Raw genomic sequence first — 21,171 nt, 5'->3', positions numbered from 1 at the left:
AGCTCATGTGCTAAATGAGACTTGAAATATCAGTAGTGTATTCTTATCACAAATCAGGAGGCGTTAACCTGGGCCTTCTCTACTCTTACGGGAAAGAAGGAAGCAAAGTGTTCAAGTGAGCTGAGATTTAAAAAGAATGGTAGGTAGTAGTGAACCTTCTAACCCTGCGTTGATTCTAATTGTGATTATTAAAGAGGGAAGGAAAGGCAAAACAGTGCTCACTCCATCACTAAGCTAAAGATGCACTTCAAAGTCACCCTGTATCTGACTTTCATTCAAATGCAGGCACTGTGAAATGTTTCACTATCCTCCGAAACAGACATCCATCTTAAAACCAACCTATACAAACTCTAAAATGTAATCTAAGAATAAACCTGACAACAACTTTATAAGGCATGAACATTTACACAAGTAAGAACAATAACCTTAATTTCCTTAAAATATTATTGATCATATGAGGTAGTAAGATGGGTGGTTCACATTATCATTTGAACTAATATTAGCTTGTAATACTTCACCATAAATAAACATTTGAAAAAAATCTAGATTTTAATAGGATAAATTATGCAGACATTCATTTTGGTCATGAGGTCAATGAGACTTACTCGTTAGGATTTGCATAAATTAATGATTAAAGAATCATTATTTTAAAGATTACATAAAGCAGAATATAGGGCAGTCACTACCCCAAAGATATGATGGCTCAAGTGTAAAACAAGAGACAACAAATTCACAGAAAACTTAAAAGAACCAACACAAAACTAGTCAACATGTAAGTGCTATTAACAGACTCAGGCCTACCTGTCAAATCTATTCTGGGTAGTGCAGAAAAACAGATCTTACATAACAATTTAGAGGAAAGTAACGGGGTGTCTGCGTTAGGTGCTCCATTTAAGTAAGATGGTGACCCCGGGAAACAGCACACCTGCTTTCTTGTGAGCTCAGGTGCGTGATGAGGCTGTCATCACTGGCTGATAAACTAGCAGTCAGCATCTGAACACTGAATCTGAGATGACATGTAAGGCGTTGGTATTAGTCCATTAAAGGCCTTGAAAGAGAAAGTGTCTAAGTTTTCCTTGGTGCTATAAAGGAAAGGGAGCTAAAGAAGAAGCAAAGCAAGAAAAAATGATGGACTGAAAAATGGTCTTTACAGCTTCTCTGCTGCCTGGATGAATATAAATGAAGCAAAAATGCATTTGTCAAAGCCAACGAAAAGGACATTGCAGCAATAAAGACGTGAGCTGATGACAGCCTGGGAGAAAATGTCTGGTAGACAGACAGAAAAGCCTGTATCTTAGAATCATGAAGAAAAAAATCTGCAAGACAGATTCCTTACCACAACATGTCGAATACATTTTTATAGCTCAGATATGTCAACAAAATGATAACTTACTCAAACTGAAAATTTGGACTAAATCTGTAATATCTAACAGTTAAACCAGTATGAGTCCAACACTACGTCTAGCTTATATTCAGTTTGACAGCTGAAACTAGTCCCTGAAGTCCCGTTTCCTTAAAAATCTTTCAGATACACTGTACACAACACCATTAAACTCAACAGCCATATTTTCGATTAATATTTTAATTATAAGTATGCTCAAAATCATGCTTGAATACTTTATCACTTAACAGCATCAACCATTCATACCTCTCAAGAATTCAGGAGAATTCTGCAACTCTGGCTGTAGTTAAGAAAATGAATAACAACAAGTCAAAAGTCTAAGACATGCTGATGAATAGAAAGGTCTTCATTACTTGCATCTTTAATTACTTAACCTTAATAGAAATTAAATGAATTTCACATTTTGCATTCACATCGCAAGTCAGTCATTATTACATTATAAAAAATATTGTATTTTTATCTATATTAAATTTACTGCTTTTTTTTTCTTTTTAATCTGGCACTAATATGGAACCAGTGAATTAAGACAGAACATCTATAGCATTGACAGAAATATCATAAGCCAAGAATGACCCGTTCGATCCTATAAAACAACATATCAGTTACGAAGGAAAATCTGAGCCAGGAATAAAAGGTCTTCCATTTACGGTCTGCCCATTGTGCCCTCTGTTCCCCCACATGTGAAGTGCAAACTGCTAATCTGAGGTATGAATAGAGCTAGAGGTACCCAAACCACCTTTCTATACCCGGGCTTGTGGAGCATCCTGTGTAGGTAAAGCGGACTCTCTCGAAGTGATAACCATGAGAGAATAACAAGCTCTAGCTATTACTAAACAACTATCATTCTTTTCAATAATATTAATCTTTGTATTATACATGGGAATGAAACATTTAAAATGCCCACCTGAAAACATATTGATATAGTTTCACTGCTATCAAAAAGTGAAAGCTGAAAATTGCATGTAATAATTTTTGCCCTCATTACATAACGTTGCATTGCATAGCTCATTGCATTAAATAGCAAATTTCAAAATGGGATCAGAGCTTACTATAAAGGTTACTGATACCTTTATTTAGCGGGACAAAATGTAAGCAACTATAAACTCCTACTGAAACAAACACATTTGACATTTCCCCCCGCCCCAGCTTCCTAAAATCAAATGTTTTCTCTTGGGACACCACATTTTGAAATAATTGTCCTTGGTTCTCCAGTGTACTGTATTTTACAGCAGTCAGATAGGAACAATTTATAAGGACATGGAATGGACAAGTGGCCTGAAATAATCTGTGGAAAGTCAAGAGTTCCCAGTTTTCATAAGGCAGAAACATGAGATAACTTCTACAAATAACGTTGTAAATTTCTCTAGATTTACATATAAAGCATCAGCTTTCTCCTCACTTGTCTGTTGCTAAAACTTACGTTAACCTGCAATCTCATGATTTAGAGGAGGTCTACATTCGTATCTTATACTTGACCAATAGACTAAGTGAGAACAACTTGTTCAAATAGATTAAAATGAAGACAATTTCTATCATGACTCGATTATCATCTTACAGTGAGAAAATTATTTTGTTACTTTCTTTCAAGCACGAAAAATATGGGATTAGCATCAACACAATTTTATATGCTTCTGTTACAAGTTTATATATATTTTTTATTTCTATACATGTATACATACAATATATACATATAATATATACACATGATTATTTGAACATTTCGAGACCTGAGTTGAAACATTAATTTCTTCCTCTATTTCCCTCATCCAAACTTACTGTGGTTGACATCATAATATTTAATTCTACAGATGTAAGCCAAACACCAAGTAGTTTTCAAGTTGTATCACTCTGTAGTCCAGCCAGCCTAACTCCTTTCATTGCAAAATTTCTTTCTCTGCTACACAACAATACACAACAAAAACCCCAAACAACAACCACACACACACATGCTGTCTGTAAAAAGGAATTATTATCATGGAGGGCTGAATATTTGGTATATAAGGCTATTAATTAATCTGTTCACATGAGGAAGAATAAACATCATACTTTTACTGATTGCTTAGATTGCAGCAATACATACTTATAAGAATGGAAACAGACCTCTTCAGAGCAAAGATTATGTTCTGTCATTGTCCTGTCTGTAACATTACTAATCATATACTTCATCAAATAGTAAGAAAAAAGTATTGCATAACCAAGTCCTTTAAAACTTTGATTCAAAACCCGCTCAGTGTCTCACCCGGCATATCACCACACCTGACGCTCTGGGGACATTGTTCTGCCTTAAAATTCCTGTAAGTTTTTTAATTCTACTGAAAGAGGTCAAACAGACATGTAAAAGAAGAGCACGAGTTTTCACAGCTAGTACTAAAGAACCAGCTCCTCTGACTGATGATTAGGAGAGACTTCCCTTATCTCTGTCATATGCAGAAAAACAAATACAACACACACTATGTGCAAGAGACATGACTGGATGCACGTTCTGATGATTCTTGCTACAGTCTATAGAACAAAAAATTTCACTACAAAATGTACTATAGCTGTGACTTCTCAATCTTGTGAATTTAATGCAATCAGAGTACTCCAACAGCATATACTGAACTTCCCAATTTTCCAATGTAGTTTAAATGACTACTACTTAGAAGAATAGGCAATGGTCTACAACTATTATTAACAAAGCGGAAGAATAATGGATGTTATTCTTGCCTGTGGGAGAAAAGTATCATTTGGAAAACTGGTAACACTTTAGTTTAGTCATTTTAAAAGGTCATGGTACACAATAAAGGTGGCCAAGCCTTTAAGTGATAACACTTGATAGTGATAAAACTAGCACTAGCCGAGAGATCCTCAAAATTCCTAATTGCATTTCTATGTTGTAAGCAAGCTAAAGCAGTCTGATAAATGTGTTCCAGTATGTTCCTGATTTATGTACTTTATGGTGTAGTTTACATAGCCTATAAAGTAATCGCACCACAAAGAAATACCTTAATTATTAAGTAAGTAAAGAAATCTGCATATATAAGGAGAACAAAACAAAACTTCATGGTACTATACCTTGGGATTATTATTTACTTTAAACATAGTTGTAATAGATTCAGTAGAGAGGGGAAAATTACGAACTTTGGTGCAGGAAATCAACAGGAAAAATTTAATAGGAAGGATTAACAGTGAACAATTGTAGTTGAGAGGCATGGGCGCCAACATTAAAGTAGTTTTTGGACAAAATACCATAAATTGAGAAAATCTGACAGTGTTAGCAGGTAGTATAAATTAAAGTTGTTATGTTGTGCCCTTAGGCATTTATTTATTGCGAATATAGGCAACGACAGTTAAAGTGTTCGGAATCAATCGTTTTATGAAGAAAGATAAAACAGATTGAAGTGATACGCAAATTTACACAATGGTTCATTTGTACAGGGCAACGGAGTTCAGTCAGATGGAGAGAAAGTAAGCTGGTAACGGGCCATTTCCCTGGGGCAGGCAACAGCGGGGGCTTTGCAGCGCGGTTTGTTTACAGTCAGCCTGTAAACAGGACTTTAAGGCCTTTCAGGCATTGCACATGTATCATAGGGTAAAATTCAATATAAAATGTTTCTGTGAAAGTGAACTGTCACCAGTTCACACACATAACTGAACTTCTACACGGGTATGCAAATGATTCGCCTATTTACCACATTCAAATCCCATTCCAAACAACTCCCTGATATGCTCTTTGCTGGAAAAATGTAAGGTTTTGAAATGTAGGGACCTGAAGTAAATACTCTTACAGCCCTTTTATTTCCTGCTGAAAAACAGAGTCCGTATTTTAAAAACCTGCTTGCCTAGCTTTTTTGAAAGAATGAACATCAACTTGTTAGAGTGTGCTGTTATATTATACAGATGAGAAATTATAGATAAATAACTCCGGTGATGAATTTAAGATCAAAAAAGATAATCGAGTCACCTTTTCAGAAAATCTCTTTGTGAAATACCAAGGCTCTACCTGTAACTGTACCTCCAGAAGTCATCTGAAAGCCTGCCTCAGTTAAAATAGCATTTTTTTTCCAGCGTGGACAAAGAAAATACATCTCCTACTGCTTACAGTCCATCACTTCAGGTCTAACAGTTTTGGAGCGACTCTAACAGTCAGACACCGTCAGTCTTGCTGCAACTGCTACCATCTCGTCATAAATTCATCCCCAAGTAACGCTAGGAAGCTAAACTTAATAAACACCACCCTGTGCTTGAAAAATATCCCCTTCACTTACTTGAAAATCTTTCTCTTCCAGGATCTCTTTCCTCCACCTGACAAGGAAGGCAGCACAGACGTACAAGTGGAAGTGAGAAAAACCCTCTGGTTCAGACTAGAAAAAATAAAAATATATCATCCTTTCAATACACAAATAATACTTTTGATCACCACATACCCTAGTGTATTTTTATGGCATTCACTACTAACTACAAATGCCAAATAAATATCTCGCTCTTTGTATCACAAACATGTTTGCATTTCACGTATGCCAAACGTATTCACAGCTATTATCTGTAACAGGAATTAAGGGGAGGTATTTCTCATATTTAAATTCATTCTTCACAGATGTGTTTTCCATTTCTGATGTTATCCATTAGCTTATATTTGGCATGTAATACCGTACTGTCTAGCTCAACACTGTGGCATGAAGATATGCCTCGTCTCCATTATTAAGAGCAAACTCTACTACTCGTAGTCACTTCTTCATTATAAATTCTGCTATAGGGAATTATTAAGCGTTTTTAAAATACACAACTTGGCCTATATTTGACTGAATTAGAGATGTTTACTAAAGGAAAAAAAATCTACTAATTGTAACACAAAGCATTCACAACTCAGATTTGTATTCAGACCTGCAGCCTTCCGTTCTAGTTCAAGTCAGCAGATTTAGTCACTTTATAAAACTCCCCCTAGAAATTAAGATTTTATACATATACCAAAGAGTTTGGAAAAATCTGTGATCCTACTTCTAAAAGACTTCACTAAGTTTTCTTGTATTACCAAATTAATCCTATATTTTATTTTCTATACCACTGAGAACTGAAAAAATAATTATGATATTTAATTACCAATGTGATGACTGTGAACTAATGCTACGTAAAATCTCATTAAAATAACATTTAAAAACAATAATTATGAAATTAAGCTACATACTCGGACAAAGGTAGGGATACTAAATGATATCTAAATCATTTATATGATCTAACTGTAGAGCTTTAGAAGTATAGCAATTTTTTTCATATTCTCTATTGGTCATTTCGAAACTGCAGTTTACTCTTTAGAAAAATACAGTGTTCTGCTCGAGTAAAGTGAAGTGAAACAGTTTCTTATGTAAAACATAACATGACAAAAAAATTCTATTTTATTGCTATTTAACCTAGAAAAGCACGGTAATCGAAACATTCTACATAACATTTGTAACAGTCCAATAACGTAACCTCACTGCTATCACAAGTGGAGAAGGAAAAATAATCTCTTCCTCCTACTTTTCATTCTCCTCCTCCTACTTTTCCTTCTCCTCTGCCCTTGACTGACAGAAGTGTATATGGGGTTGGCACAAACACCATGTTATCAGCTACAGAAACTACAGATCATCCTGTCCAGCAAATTGGTAAAAGTCAAGAAAAGAGGTAATGACAATTATCTGCAGAGAAGTTTTAAGTTTAAAAGCCTAGTTGGAACTGTAAATACGAATTAGTTAATTTTGGAACCAGAAAAGTAAGATTCTGATTATAAAATCCTGTGACATTTTTCCTACTCTAGGCAAACACTCTACGTGAATAACATGACTTGAATAACATTGTAAAATCCCAGGACAGACAAAGCATATGGTAATTTTAACTAGACTTCTCTCTAGAGTTTGTCTTAATCAGAAAAATTCAAGTAAAGTCCAATTTACAATATTAAAGTTAGTTTTACAGAATCATGTACTGACTACCATCCTCCTGAAAAATCCATGTCTGTTCCTTTATTGTTGGCATTTCTCTTGGGATGGAAAGTTAGCATATGTAAAAGCATAAAATGGTATCTCAAGAAGACATACTTGTAAGCAAAGTGCTGCTACTACTTTTCATATCAGATGCTATTATGGCAATATTTAAATAATCAAACACAACTCTCAAAAATGCAGAAAGCCAATTCTAAGAAAACAACCGTCTTCCTACTTTATTGTGTAAATAAATTTACAGAACATGCAGTATTTTTTTTTAAATTCAGCCTTTGATAGTCTTTTATAACACTTTCATCTCTAAAATAAGAAAAAATATTTTTAAATTTTAAAATTTTTTAAAATTAAGTACAGAAACAGTACTTGTGGTCTATTTTTTTCTCAGCACTGAACTGCAAGCAATTTCTCATTTTTAATGTGAATTTAAAAAATGTCCTTTCAAGTATCAGCCTTTAACCATACATTAAAAGTTTCTATTATCTTGGAATACACAACATAATCTCATAAAAGTGATAAACTACCTTCAAATTTGAAAGGCAAACAGTGCACTGATGTCCAGTGAAAACAGGCTGTGTTTAAGACTAAGTCAACAGTCTGTAGAAGAAAACATCAACACGTTTCCCAGAAGCCTGCTCTGAAGTATGTGCTGTCACTGATGAAGACTTTCTGGCATAGTAAGAACCAGCTCAGTTCACCATTACCTGGAGAACCATGATCTGTGTTTAGATCTACTTCAAAGAAGGGATAACTGAAGAGCATGGCACCAGCCTGAGCATTTGCAATCAAACAGGAAAGCGGGGAAGAAGAAAAACAATTGTTACGGGATGGAGGCAAATAAAGCTGGACTGAGATTGCAGAACAGGTAAAGGAAAGAGACAAGAAAGAAGACGACTATTTTTGCAGATGAAGAAGTAGGAAGACTGAATAGTCTGTAAGTAGAAAAATTTAATTTAAAATTATAATTATTAATCAGGACATTTTATGTACTGCATTCTTTGTTATCCTATCTGAATATAATAAAAGTTTACATTTCTTTAATTACATGACGTGAGCAAGAAAGAGGGAACTGAAAGGAACTTGGTTTGGTATTAATATATACTAATTCCTCCTCCGACATTATACAAGCTCTTGACAAGCATAGGGGAGAAGGGGGCAGGATTAAAGGAATCTGTCTGAAAGCAGCATTTTAACTTTCAAAGTCAATTTGCAGTAGCTGTTGGCAAAATTGTTTATTTTGCCCTCTCTTACATTGACTCACAAAGCAATATTGCCTAGGAAGTCAAATTAGATCATCAGAGTATTCTTTCTTCCAATAGTAACCTAACATTCTGATTTTAAGCCCAAGAATTCACTCTATTATCACATAATAAAGAAAATTCTTCCACAGCCAGAAAGTTGAGATAAGTGGCTTAAAAAAAAAGTTAAAAGCAAAAAAAAAAAAAAAACCAAAAAAACAAAACTGCCATACTGGAAACTGAAAATGTTTTTGAGGAATTGCAGAAAAAAATATCTGGAAGTATATAAGAACCTGTACTTTTTCTTGAGATTTTTCTGTTCAACCTTTTTTTTTCCCAATACAATTTTCTTCAGCTCTTTTAAATGAAACCAAATAGGTTTAAATATGCAATTCATTAGAGAAAAAAAGGCATATCCCCCTATAGATTTAAAAATTCACCATGCTTCAGAAATAAGTCTAGGCTACAAAGTATTTCCAATGGATAGTTTTAGACAGTTTTGGAAATTGAGTAAAACAGCTAATGCATAATTGCCTTTTCTAACACCTGCTACCTATTATACTTTTCCATTTGTAGCGTTTGAAGTTACAAACAGTTTGATCTCTAAATGTACAGAAATGCAGACTACCAGCTAAAAGCTATTTAAAATCAAATATAAACAATGACCTTGATTTAAATATTTTAGCAAAAGATCTCAAGACAGATGTACAGCCTTCCAGAAGACTTATTCTGAACATATTACAGACAACTCAGAGCACATTATCTAAGAACCATCTGTCATTATCAATAAAAATCATTTAGATTGTTAACATCACAAATATCTCACTGCCCTGCAAATGCTGGATCTCCTCTGCAGCTGAAATGAAAGGCATTCTTCATAGTGCACTCCCCAAACTTCTCGAATTAGACAATCACTGAAAGAATGCAAATTTTGTTGTATGACTAGACTGATTATTGTCTAGTCAACGATTAGTCTAACCTGCTTCCCATACCCTGGAGATTTCAGCATTTAGGGAGGGTAATATCTCATGGTATTATATTTGTTGATAGAGTAAATACAATAGGTGATTATTTTTGAAGTACTCAAAATGATTAAAGCTATGAAACTGTGCCAGGGTTAGGTATTAAACCACATCTCACACTCAAATAATGGCTCAGACACAAGGACTTCCAAACACTTTGTGATTACAGATGAGTAAAGCAACTTTTAGCCTCTCCATTTTTACTACATTACAAAGAGGATATAGTTTAGCTGTAAAGAGGTTTAAGCAATTCTTCCAAAATTATCCAAGCAATCTATGGCAGAAAAAGAGAAAGCATTTCCATTCATCATGGAAAGTGCAATGCTATGGCTGCTCCTCCAAGATTTGCCTTTTCCATCAGCCAGGAGCTCTGACTCAATCCACTGTCAAAATAGACTCAGTTGCAGTCTGAGAAGAAACACAGCACGAGCACACCACGGAGAAGTCCATCAGTGTAATTACCCTGCCACCAGGAACGACCAACAGCAGATAACTACGAGTATAAGAGTGCAAGCATATAGCAGTACCTCCCCAGAACACTCTTCCAACTTTCAACGATTTTGTGTTCAGAGATGTCCTTACACAAGCTGTACAATATGTCCACTTAATAGTTGTTAATGGATTTGTCTTTACTTATCTGTGCAAAGCTTTTCGCAACTGTAAGCTTTTTTGGTTATCGCAAAGTCCTTCGGCAAAGAATTCCAATACACAAGCGTGTGCTATATAGCCTGTTTTAAACCCAACACCTGCTAGTTTCATTCAAAGCTCTTCAGTTATCGCATTGAAAGAGAGGATGAACAATCACTTCCTATTCACTTTCTTCAGTACTTTCATTTTTCCTTCTCTTTTGCAGACTAGAATTTTTTTGTCTATTCCACCATTCCCCTATCTTTGCTCAGCCTTCTTAAGCATCCTTTCTTGTACTTTTCTGATTTTGAAATAATGTCCCAACTGTATACAGCATGTAAGATGCAGAAAGAACATAATTCTCACAGCTGCATAAAGATATTTTGTTGTCCTTTCCTTTCCCAGCAATTCCTAGCTGTTGATTTTTCTTTCTTGACTGCTCCTGAGCTCATCTTTTCCTCGTGCGCATGAGCGTAGAAAACTAACTTGAAGCCCATAGTTATACTGGTAAAGTTAGGATTGTTCCAAACACGCACACTAACACTTTATATTTGTCCACATGGAATTTAACCTGTTATTTACTGCCTGGTTGTTTATAGCAACACGAAGTCCTGCAACTCCTTCCTGTCATCTTCTCACTTTTACTGTTCTCAGTAATGTGGTGTTGTCAGCAAACTTTGCAGTCTCACTCCAGTATCCGTTTTCCCATAACTTCAGCAGGAACAGCTAAGACCTCATCACAAATTGTAAAAGAATTACATGTGATTTCCTTTAATTTTGAAACCTGCCTACCATCTGTTTTCTATCCTTCAGACAGTTATTATCCATACAAGGGCATTCCCTTTAATTCCACAGCTGTGTTTTTTCTTTAATAACTTTTAGCGAAGAACCTTCTTCACTGGTTTTGGCTACATCATCCAGGTACATATGTTCACTGGCTCTTAACGCTTTGCAAGGTGTAATTTCTCACTACAAAAATCATGACAACACTTTCTTAAAATGTCATATTTACCCATGGTGAAAGAATATTATGATCAAGTTTAGAGAACGCTATTGAAGTCACCTAAATCTTGTCATCCGAAAAGATAATGGAACACTTCAAGGATTGCAACTATTTTCATTATATTTCATTGTACTTCATCACAGCAGCCTACCAACTCATGTAGGATCATAACCTTCTCCTGCCTGTCAGTTTTAGTCAGTTACATAATGAAATTTTGATTATTCTGTGGTGCTAAAACTTTAAATTTTAGTCATGCTACATGTTTAAAAGTATTTTACAGTCATACATAAAAATACCTCTTAGAAACATTTAATTTTATTGAGTTAGTACATTTTGGATTGTCTTCTATCTTTTTTTTTTTGTTTCACCATGACTATTCCCAAAGGCATGATCCTATAAGGAGTAAGTGACCAACAGTACTTGTCTAAACTGAATCTAATCTGACAATAAACACAGCAACAAATTTGGATCATTTATGCTTAAAAAAAAAAACACAAAAACAAACAAACCAAAAAACAACCTTACTTACAGGTAAGGCCCTTAAGTAACTGTTTCTAATGCAAAAATCCATCAATAAATATGAAAATTTATGGGTTGGTTTGATCTTTGCATTAAAAACAAATCTGATCCAAACACATTTCATAGCACTTTAAAATCTGTAATGGAAACCAACATTTTCAGGTCATAACAGCAAGCTAGAAGTATCCGGCACAGCCAAAACACCATGCAAAAATTATTATCTCAACCCTTAGTGCTCATTGTAAGACCCTTATAGAGAACTTTACAAGAACTGTGTTCACATTTCCTATTCCTGCCAGGAAAAAAATTGTTTATTTTACAATGTTCTGTTAGATTTGGCAGATTTATGCTGAAAACTAGGTGAAAGTCACCTTTCGTAACATTTTAGTAGTTGGCCTCTGATCCAGTCAACAACAACCTGGCAGCAGTTCCCAAAAGATGTCGTGCGATATAAACCTTTGCTGCGAAATCCCAGCCACAAGGAGCACAGACCATTGCTAGAATTTTTTTGGATCAATGTCTTGCTCTGTTAGAATGCTTCATATGGCCTGCAAAATTCATGGTAAGACTATTAATCAGTATCAAATATAAATGGACGTGATTGATAATTACTATTTACTTGATTTATCTAGTCTCCCAGTAACAATTTCATTTTAAGAAGCATCTTCCACATAAATTTCCACATACGCTTGTATTTTGAGAACAGAGCTTAAATTACTGTCTCCTTCACTTGGAAATACGTTCAATTCAAATAGAATAAAAAATAACTAAGTTCAAGTATTTGACTTTTTTGCCCTAGCTTTTCCAGAATAAACTGTGGTGAAAAAAATGCAATGTTTCTCATTTGGTTCATTTAAAGAGTTCACCATGAAATTTTTAGAGTTCATCGTGACTAGGATGTCAAGCGGATTCTTCCTCGATTAAGTACCTTCACATACTGAAATGTGTTTTTCTTTTATAGTTATTTTTCTCCTCATGAGTGGTGGTTTATTACCTTCACATGCAGGGAAGTCGCTAGATCTTAGCAAAGGAATGGAACTTCTCATGCAATCCCCTTACAGTCCTTTCTTGCTGAATTGGGTATTTACAGAGGAAAGTGGAGTAAGGCAGTTTTGGAGAACACCTTCGATACAAATGCAAGGTGACGCTGATCTCTACAGAGGGAGAACGATTACATTTTGCAACACTTATTACCAACCTAGGTATATATGGAAGAATTATGCATACTGAAACTATCGGAAAGCTTACTGATTTCTTTTCTGTAATTTCCCATGTTAATAAGCCTCTCCTCATCCGCAGTGAAAAGTGACCGTTAGTTGTTCTTTGTACTTACTGGAGAAAATATGACTTCATTTGCTGCTTTGAATTTTTACAAAGCAGACGGCAAACAACTTCCACTTTACCTCCCAGTTATGGCTAGGCACAACATGGCAAGAACAGGGACGCGGCAATATGAGCATGAATTCTAACAGAGATAATCAATCTCTGCGATTTTAGCTAACAACAAACAACATAATGGCACGGAATGAGGTATAAAACTCCGATCTAATATACGTATTCATAGCTCCTCTAGTAAAAAAAAAAAAAAACTACTTTCTGCAAGTTTTTCTTCCGTATAAGTATTTAAGAGCAAAAACTCCTAACTTGTTTGGAGATGAGAACAGCAGGACTAGCAGCAAGAACTAATGGCACTACTCCAGACTGGTTTCAGTGCATTAACAAAAAACAGCCACATAACATTACAAGTCTTCATCAATAACAGTGGGTAATTTATACTGTTTAGGTTTCAGAAAGTGGCTGATTACTTACAGCTATATTTTCTTTTGTTTACCATAGTTAACGTATTAAAGAACAAAGTATTTTGGTTAGACCCATTAATATAGTTCCTAATTATCTTACCAAGCTATGGCACAGTGTAATGACTTAAAGTAGAGAATCTCTATGTAATTAACACTGAGCATCATTATGTCCCTTACTTCCTCTAAGAGCATGAAACACAAGCACGCAATGTATTTTCTCTCTTGCATGAGTATAAAGCTGAAGCCTGTGCTTCCCTACACCCCTTAGTCCTGAGTATTTTCCCCAGGAAAAGGCTTAGGCCATCAGATCACACAAGCTGTAAGAGGATATGAGAAGATCTACACTACCAACAGTCGTTTCATAAACTTACGCATGCTTGAAAAGTCTCTCTAGCTATTTCCCAGAAAATTCATTCTGCATCTTTAATTTACTCAGTTGTGCCCCACCACAACTTAAAATCCATCTTGCATGACAGAAGTTATGGAAGTACTGGATGAGTTGTTATGGAAAGGCTGAGGAGCAGTTAAGATGAGGACAAACCCAAAAGTGATAGACTAGTTGCGTCCTCCAGCACAGGTGAAGTTGAAGAAAACACTTTCTAAAAGGTGCAGACTATTTGCTTTTTTAATAGGTTATGTGGCAGATTTGAGTGAAAACGTCCAGACAAAATATTTTCAAAGGCATGCACATCTGGGATACCACAATTTTAATTGCATCTTTGTTTCATCTACATTCAATGATGGAAAGAATATTTATTGCAAAGACTTCTTTTCTTTTAAGCTAGGCTTAAAGTTGGGCTTCCATTATTCAGACATGGTTGTCCAGCTGGAAATAAATTTGTTTTGAAGTTTCCTTCTAATTAAGACTCTATTCATTCCACCTGAAATCACTAATTTAATTTGAACTTAAACATTTAAATTCCTTCTCAAGTAGTGACTTGACACCAATTAGTTGGACAAAAATGCAGCAGAAAAAAGCAAAGCTGTGTCACGCCAAAACCAAAACTGATTTTATTCACAGAATTCTACTTAAAGATGATTCACATTACAAAGCACAAACTAAATCCAGATCATTAGTAAAAATATGCTGCAACTGATTTAATTATGAAGAACTTTGCTGTAAGGCAAAATACTTTTACGTAAACGTTAACCTGCTTTAAGCAGACTACTGATTTGAAACAAGGACGGGCACCACTGATTCAAAAAGAATGTGGCAACTTTGCCACCTGCGAGCAGAACTTTCGCAGATCATGTAAATCAAAACCAGATAATACTTCCTCAGTAACCTGCTTTTAAAAGGCAAATGAGCACAAATAAGCACTATGACTAATATTTACTAAACTAATTCCCTATTTCACCTTTTGAATTTCTAAACTGTTTACCTCATGTATCATTTTAATTATTTTTGCAGTTCATTCCCAGAGAAACTTTATGCTGGGAAATTAATTAATGGACACAATAGAAGAACTGTCAGCATTGTTTAAATACAATTTCAGCACTGGCCTCATTTAGATGTATCCCTTTATTCTAAACAATGGCACTGCTGATATTTTTGTACAAAATTGTTAGTTTATTAAAAAGAGCACAATGATATCCTTTTCTGCAGATATTCATCGGTTATCTCATTTTGCTGAAATACATAATCCATGCTCGAGACAACCACTGGAGCTTTTAGTCCCTGGATTTCAAAGATACCAAAATAGTTATATAATAGTTGTATAATTGTTTGATTAATTTGCTTTAGCTTATTGTGTTATTAGCTTTAATAAATGTTATTTAATTAATTATTCAATGCAGACCCATAAAAAGTGAAGTGTTAGCTTAACACTTCAAAACTGAAAAAAAATCATTTAAATAACTGTACAAATACATATCACATTTACACTAAAAGACAAAACCAACATCTAAATAACAGTATTAAACGCTACTATTGCTTATTTCAACTTCTCGGCAAATAACAAGAATATGCATACTGACACACTGCCAACATGTAATTCAAAGACATCCTCTCACTGAGTATGTTTTAGGCCACATAACGCCAATTCCAGATATGGAGGCCTATACGTGTTCTTTTTTGGACAAAAGTTGGTATTTTGATTGCAATCAATGCTTAAATGAAATATTACTGGTCATTTGGGTAAAGTGTATGAAGTACTGCAATAAAGACATTACTGAATTCTTGTCCAGTGAACAGAAACTCTACGATCTTCAAATTCCCACATCTGTGAAGGGAAGGGATGACTACATCAGTGCAACATGTAAGTGTTCTGCGAAGATTTCCTGTTAGATTCTGAACATAAAATGACATTTATACCAAAACATTGTGCGGTCTAAGAAAGACCTGTTTTCTTCTTAATAATAACAACAACTAGATTTGCAAGCAAACTATTCCAATGACATTTTCATTCTTTCAAGGAGCGCACCATAAGAACTGAGAATGAACCTGTATCACATTCAGTCACATGTTTTCTAACAGGTGGTTTTGTTGACTAAGAAGATAAGTGGAAGTGGAAGTGGAAAGAGAAACACCAAAATGGCATTTAGTAATAAGCACGAGCTATTGCCTTCCTTTCCTGTTTTCCAAGCTACTCTTTCCAAACTTAGTCATGACAGAGTCTAGTCATGACAGAGTCAAGAGCAGCACCCAGGTTTCTAGCACAGCCATTATAAAGATACTCAAGATACACCACTAGCTTTTTTCATACCCTTCTCTCAGCATTAAACTGCATTACATTCCACAAACTGGCAAAAAAAGTCCTTACTTTCTGATCACCAGTACTCCTCTAGAGACGAGGAAATAGTTGGACCCTGTATTTTCCTCCTCTTGTTGCCCTGCAAAAATCTTTTTAACATTTACTCATGAAAATACTGCTTCCCTGCAGAGCAACACTATCTGAATCAGTGTTGCCCAGGGATGGCAATTTGGCTGAGTGTTCAATCTTGTCTCGTGATGATGATATCGTGATGACGATTAGATAATTGCACCAAGCTTTTTGTCACCAGATGACTGCTTAACAACATTCCTTGGCCTGCATGCTTTACGTTTCATTCAGGTTCAATAAAAAATAACATACTAATAATGCCACAGAAATGAAAGTAGGCAGCTGCTGAAAGCAGCAGCACCTTCACTGATTAAAGAGAAGAAAAAGCACAATATCTGAAAACGTTATACAGCTGCTCTTCTGCTACATCCAGCACACAGGCTTTATAGCCGGGATTCTGCAAAACTGCGGGTTTATAAAAGCGCTGATGTCAAAAGCAACTGAAAGCACACCACCGGTACTCATTCCAAGTATTCAAAAATTGCTAGTCACTCAATATCACAGCTGGAAATGTTAATAACGCATGTATTTTAATTAAATTCATTAGATACTTGATAGCTATTGCCAGGAGCTTGATCTTGTCTGGATGAATAAAACAAGCTGCTTCTTACCTAAACAGTTAATACAAAAGACTCACCAAGCTAATCCAAAAAATACTCTTCAGACCACTTCTACTTCCATCGACTAACTGGTTAGCACAGAAATACAGTAACAGTGATGAGTGGGTGCAGCTTTGCTGAACTCTGATGAGAATGAGAAACTAAATCCACTAAATACAATTGACTTCATTAATTTTAGCAAATACATTTCCTGTATACGACACTACTGTTCTGAAGATGGTAACACCTCAGTGGATGTCACAACCCGCTCAATACTTAAATATCTCTGAGGCCACTGAATCAAGGTAAGCTCTTTGCTTTGAATCGTCTCAAAACGCTAAAAACCAAAATCTGGTGGACAGCAGAACCACCAAGGCAAAGCCTGCACTAATAATCAGTCTTCACACCGGATCGCTGATGGAAGACAGCAGCATGAAACAAAAGCCTTAAGGTGGGAATGGCAATACTATACACGGTAGTCACAATCTGCTTTATCAAGGTTCTCTGGAGGTTAACTCTGATGCTACTACTCTCATCTCTGAGAAGTGAAAGATCTGTCTTGACCCTGAAGAGCCCTGAGCAATTACAAGACAGTAATACTCATACTTTTATCCAGCTCAGGTGTATCATACACTAACCATCAATGCTTTCCTAAGTGTATAGATTGCAATTGCTTTGTTAAGAAAAGCTTCTACGAGAATACCCTGTAGCAGTGTAAATGAAGAAAAAAGTGGCAGAAAGTGAGGCAAATTTTAAGATATTACCATACACTAACATTATTCTAATATTATCAATAACACAGTTTTGTTTTTTTTTCTGGACAACCTTACTCCATCACAGATACAGCACAGCTGCGTAGCTTGAAAAGCCCTTGCTCTACAACACCTTCTTCCTTACTGACAGTCTGCGGTGACCAGTACAGCTTCATGTTTTTCCCATTTGACATGACATCACCGGAGTCTGAAGTTTAAGTTATTCAAATTTCTTTTTGCTGTCAATAAACAAGGCTTGCTTTTTTCTTTCCATCGGCTTTTGCGAGCAACTCTCCACTAATCCCTGTTGACATTTAAAGGGCTGAGTCTTCAATACCAGTATCTTGAGATGCTTCCAACAGATGACAAAGCTGCACGAGTGCCCTAATCAGTACCTCTACGGCCTTAAGCAGCTCAAAGTGGGAGGACAGGTTTGATACAAATGAAAGCTTTCTGGCTGAATTTTTTGGCTGAACACAGATTCTTCAGCTGAAATTCACAGTTAACATCTAGTATAGTACTTCTGCAATTTCCTTAATCAGGAACTATTGACCAAACAATTTAAAAGCACAATACCAGTCCTACTGAAACAACCTGGGCACTGTATACTGCATTAGATTCCTAAACATTGCTGCAAATTTTCAGAAGCGTTTCACAATTTATTTTATTCAAGCCTTCAAAAGAGTGCCCACTGTGATTATAAATTATACTTCCATATAATTTCCTTCAAATCTCTTTTATTAAGTTGTAACAAGTGACAAGAATACAATCATAAAAAAATCATGCTTCCAGGCTTCAGATCGAATTTTATCAAGAAACTTAGTGTGAAAGGAACAAATATTTAGCAAAATAACAATTCAGCCTCTAAAAAATTACAACAGAAACCAAACAAAATATTATCTACCCAACTTGGGAACTAAAATAATAGATTTAATAGACAAATGTATCATAAAAATGTAATTTTTTACTGCATCTGCCCTTCAGCTTTATAATATTTTCAAATTAAACAGTTTTTTCCCCACATGATTTTGCTTCTAGCAATGAAGACTGAAGACTCTGAACTTTTAGGCTTTAAAATCTGACTACAATACACCCCAAAATGTTGGAAAGAAGGATGTCAAGCTGTGTGTTCAAACATAAATTTAAGTCAATGCCAATGTTTTAATATCTCTGACACCATTTAAGCTGAAACTACAGCTTCATTTGGTATGGAGCTACAAGATTTTTGACAGACCTTACTTATCCCCAGTTACTTTGTGTACACTGGTATTCCTCAATGGTCAAACACCCTAAATTAATATCAAAAAAGTAAAGGATGTAGAAAAATTAAATAAAAATAGAACAGATTTACTGCGGTTATATTTTCTATAACTTAAAAAAAAAAAGTATGTATGATGGCCAATACTGATCATCTAATACCATTTTGGAAAACTGTTTTCTGTACATGTTATTTTTCAGGGTCGTATCAAAAACTTACAGTATAACATCTTTGTTATCATGGCTCTGTGGAAAGATGAAGCTCACCATATACTGACAATGTCTGTAGCTCATTCCAGTCAAAATGGAGGCAGTACGGTGCCATTAGTTGGAAGAAACACGCTCTAACCAACCAACGTGCATTGCAAAATGAGCTGCAAAACAAAGAAATCGGCTCACGTAAAGTTCTACTGAAGATTTACACACTGAAGAGACTCCCAGCGCCATGCAGAAACTGCTTGTCCAGGAATAGAAATAGTGGCGTCAAACAATTAACGGATTCTAGAAGTTTTACAGTTCTCAGGACTAGCGATGAGCTACTGAAGATGGGTCCTGGACACCTTTCAAGAATCTGCGTTTGCCACGTAACTTTCAGACAGCGAGGGCTCTATCATGAACATTTCTAGGGCTGTTTATTTTTTGTGCTACCTCAATAAAGCGTGGCTGGTCTTAGAAGGCTGTGAAAAGCCTCTGCACCCCTGGGGTCTTAAACTATAAACCAAATTAATACTCATTTCTGAAAAACGACAAGGTGCTGCTACTATGGAAACAGGCGGGAAGCAAAGGTTGTCACGCACTGCTCACTGAGAGCCTACAGGGATCCAGACTGCAGAGTTGTGTGGCCGTAAAGGGTACAGGACCAGAGACAAAGAAAATTTAAAACAAAAAGAAAAAAACCCAACACAACAACTCAGAAGTCATAGCCCAGTTAGAATAAAAGAAACCAAGAAGGCATGTGTAATGAAACAGGACTCAACACCACAGGGGAAGGGAATCTAAAATCAGAAAACCGAAAACCTCTTTACCACATCCTTAATTTACATAGCAGGTACTCAGTGATTATATTAATAATCACACTCAAAACTTAACAAAATAAAAATATACTGCAATCATACAAATGCTTAGTTTGCACTTAAATATTTTAACTTCAAAAAGTGATACAGTATCATGCAACAAAATGTATTTCAAATTGTAACTTATGGAAATGTCAACAAAATTATTTTTAATTATGAAAACGTTTTATCAAAAAATCAGGTGTAAAAGTAATTTTTCCTGAAATATTAAAATGAAGTTAAAACATACCTAAGAGACAACTTTCCTCTGTCTGCAATTTAAGCTTTAAAAAAAGTATCATTAATAGAAGTTGTTTATACCTTTCAGAAAGGACAGATTGATTTGTTTTCCCACTAACACACTGCTTTTCCACAGGTTTGATAAATTACTATGAACACACAAAGAATCTAGTTAGAAAGAAGAAAAACCTGTTTATTAACAAACAGGAAGACTATTAGAACTTAAAGCCTCAATCATGAAAGTGCTGCTGTTAATTTTGTGGAAAACTATTTGAGCACAATGTACAAGAATTTTTTTCGGCTACATGAGAATTTATTAAAGGATAATCAGAAGATACAGTTTTTGTTGAGCTGATTTGTATTTAATAATTTATAGAAAACTCAAAAATTCTGTTCGCCATTTATGAAAAGAAAACACTAAACTCTTGATATTATCTGGAAATTTTCATCCATAACTTTGCAAAAGAGGAAAGGAATGACAGTATTTAAATGAAGAAGTAAGAAAGCACAGGCATTTCAACTGTTATCTCTATTGCCCTATCTACTAGACCACATTTCCCCTCCAAAATAAACTATTTTTTTCTGCCTAGATAGCAAAAAACCTGCCGCATAGCTTTTTATATCAATTTAGCTTATTCAAGGTATTATTACTATTCCTAAGTCAATACACAAAACTTGCACTTTCAATACTATTTATTGCGTTTCATAAAAGTTCCATTAGAAACAAATTCAGAGCAAATATAAGTTGGAGGCATCATTTCCATTTATTACTTTTCATAATACGTTTTTCATTCAGTGGTATCAACACAATCTATGGAATTATTGCCATTGTTCTCAAAGACAGATAAAGGACAAAAAAAAAAATCACAGGATAGTGTCTAATTA

General features: G+C 35.2%; 1 protein-coding gene across 1 annotated transcript in view; it reads right to left on the bottom strand.

Annotated features, from left to right (window-relative positions):
- Nucleotides 1-21,171, bottom strand: part of TBC1D22A (TBC1 domain family member 22A) — a 186,038-nt gene that overhangs the window by 28,691 nt on the left and 136,176 nt on the right. Inside the window, exon 12 of the mRNA XM_082481944.1 lies at nucleotides 5,650-5,745. Within this exon, the coding sequence (XP_082338070.1) occupies nucleotides 5,650-5,745 (96 nt within the window). The remainder of the gene's footprint in view (nucleotides 1-5,649; nucleotides 5,746-21,171) is intronic.

Source organism: Vanellus vanellus (assembly GCF_965231255.1).
Source record: "Vanellus vanellus genome assembly, chromosome: 1".
Classification (NCBI taxonomy): Eukaryota; Metazoa; Chordata; class Aves; order Charadriiformes; family Charadriidae; genus Vanellus; species Vanellus vanellus.
This window is presented reverse-complemented; position numbering and strand designations above follow the sequence as displayed.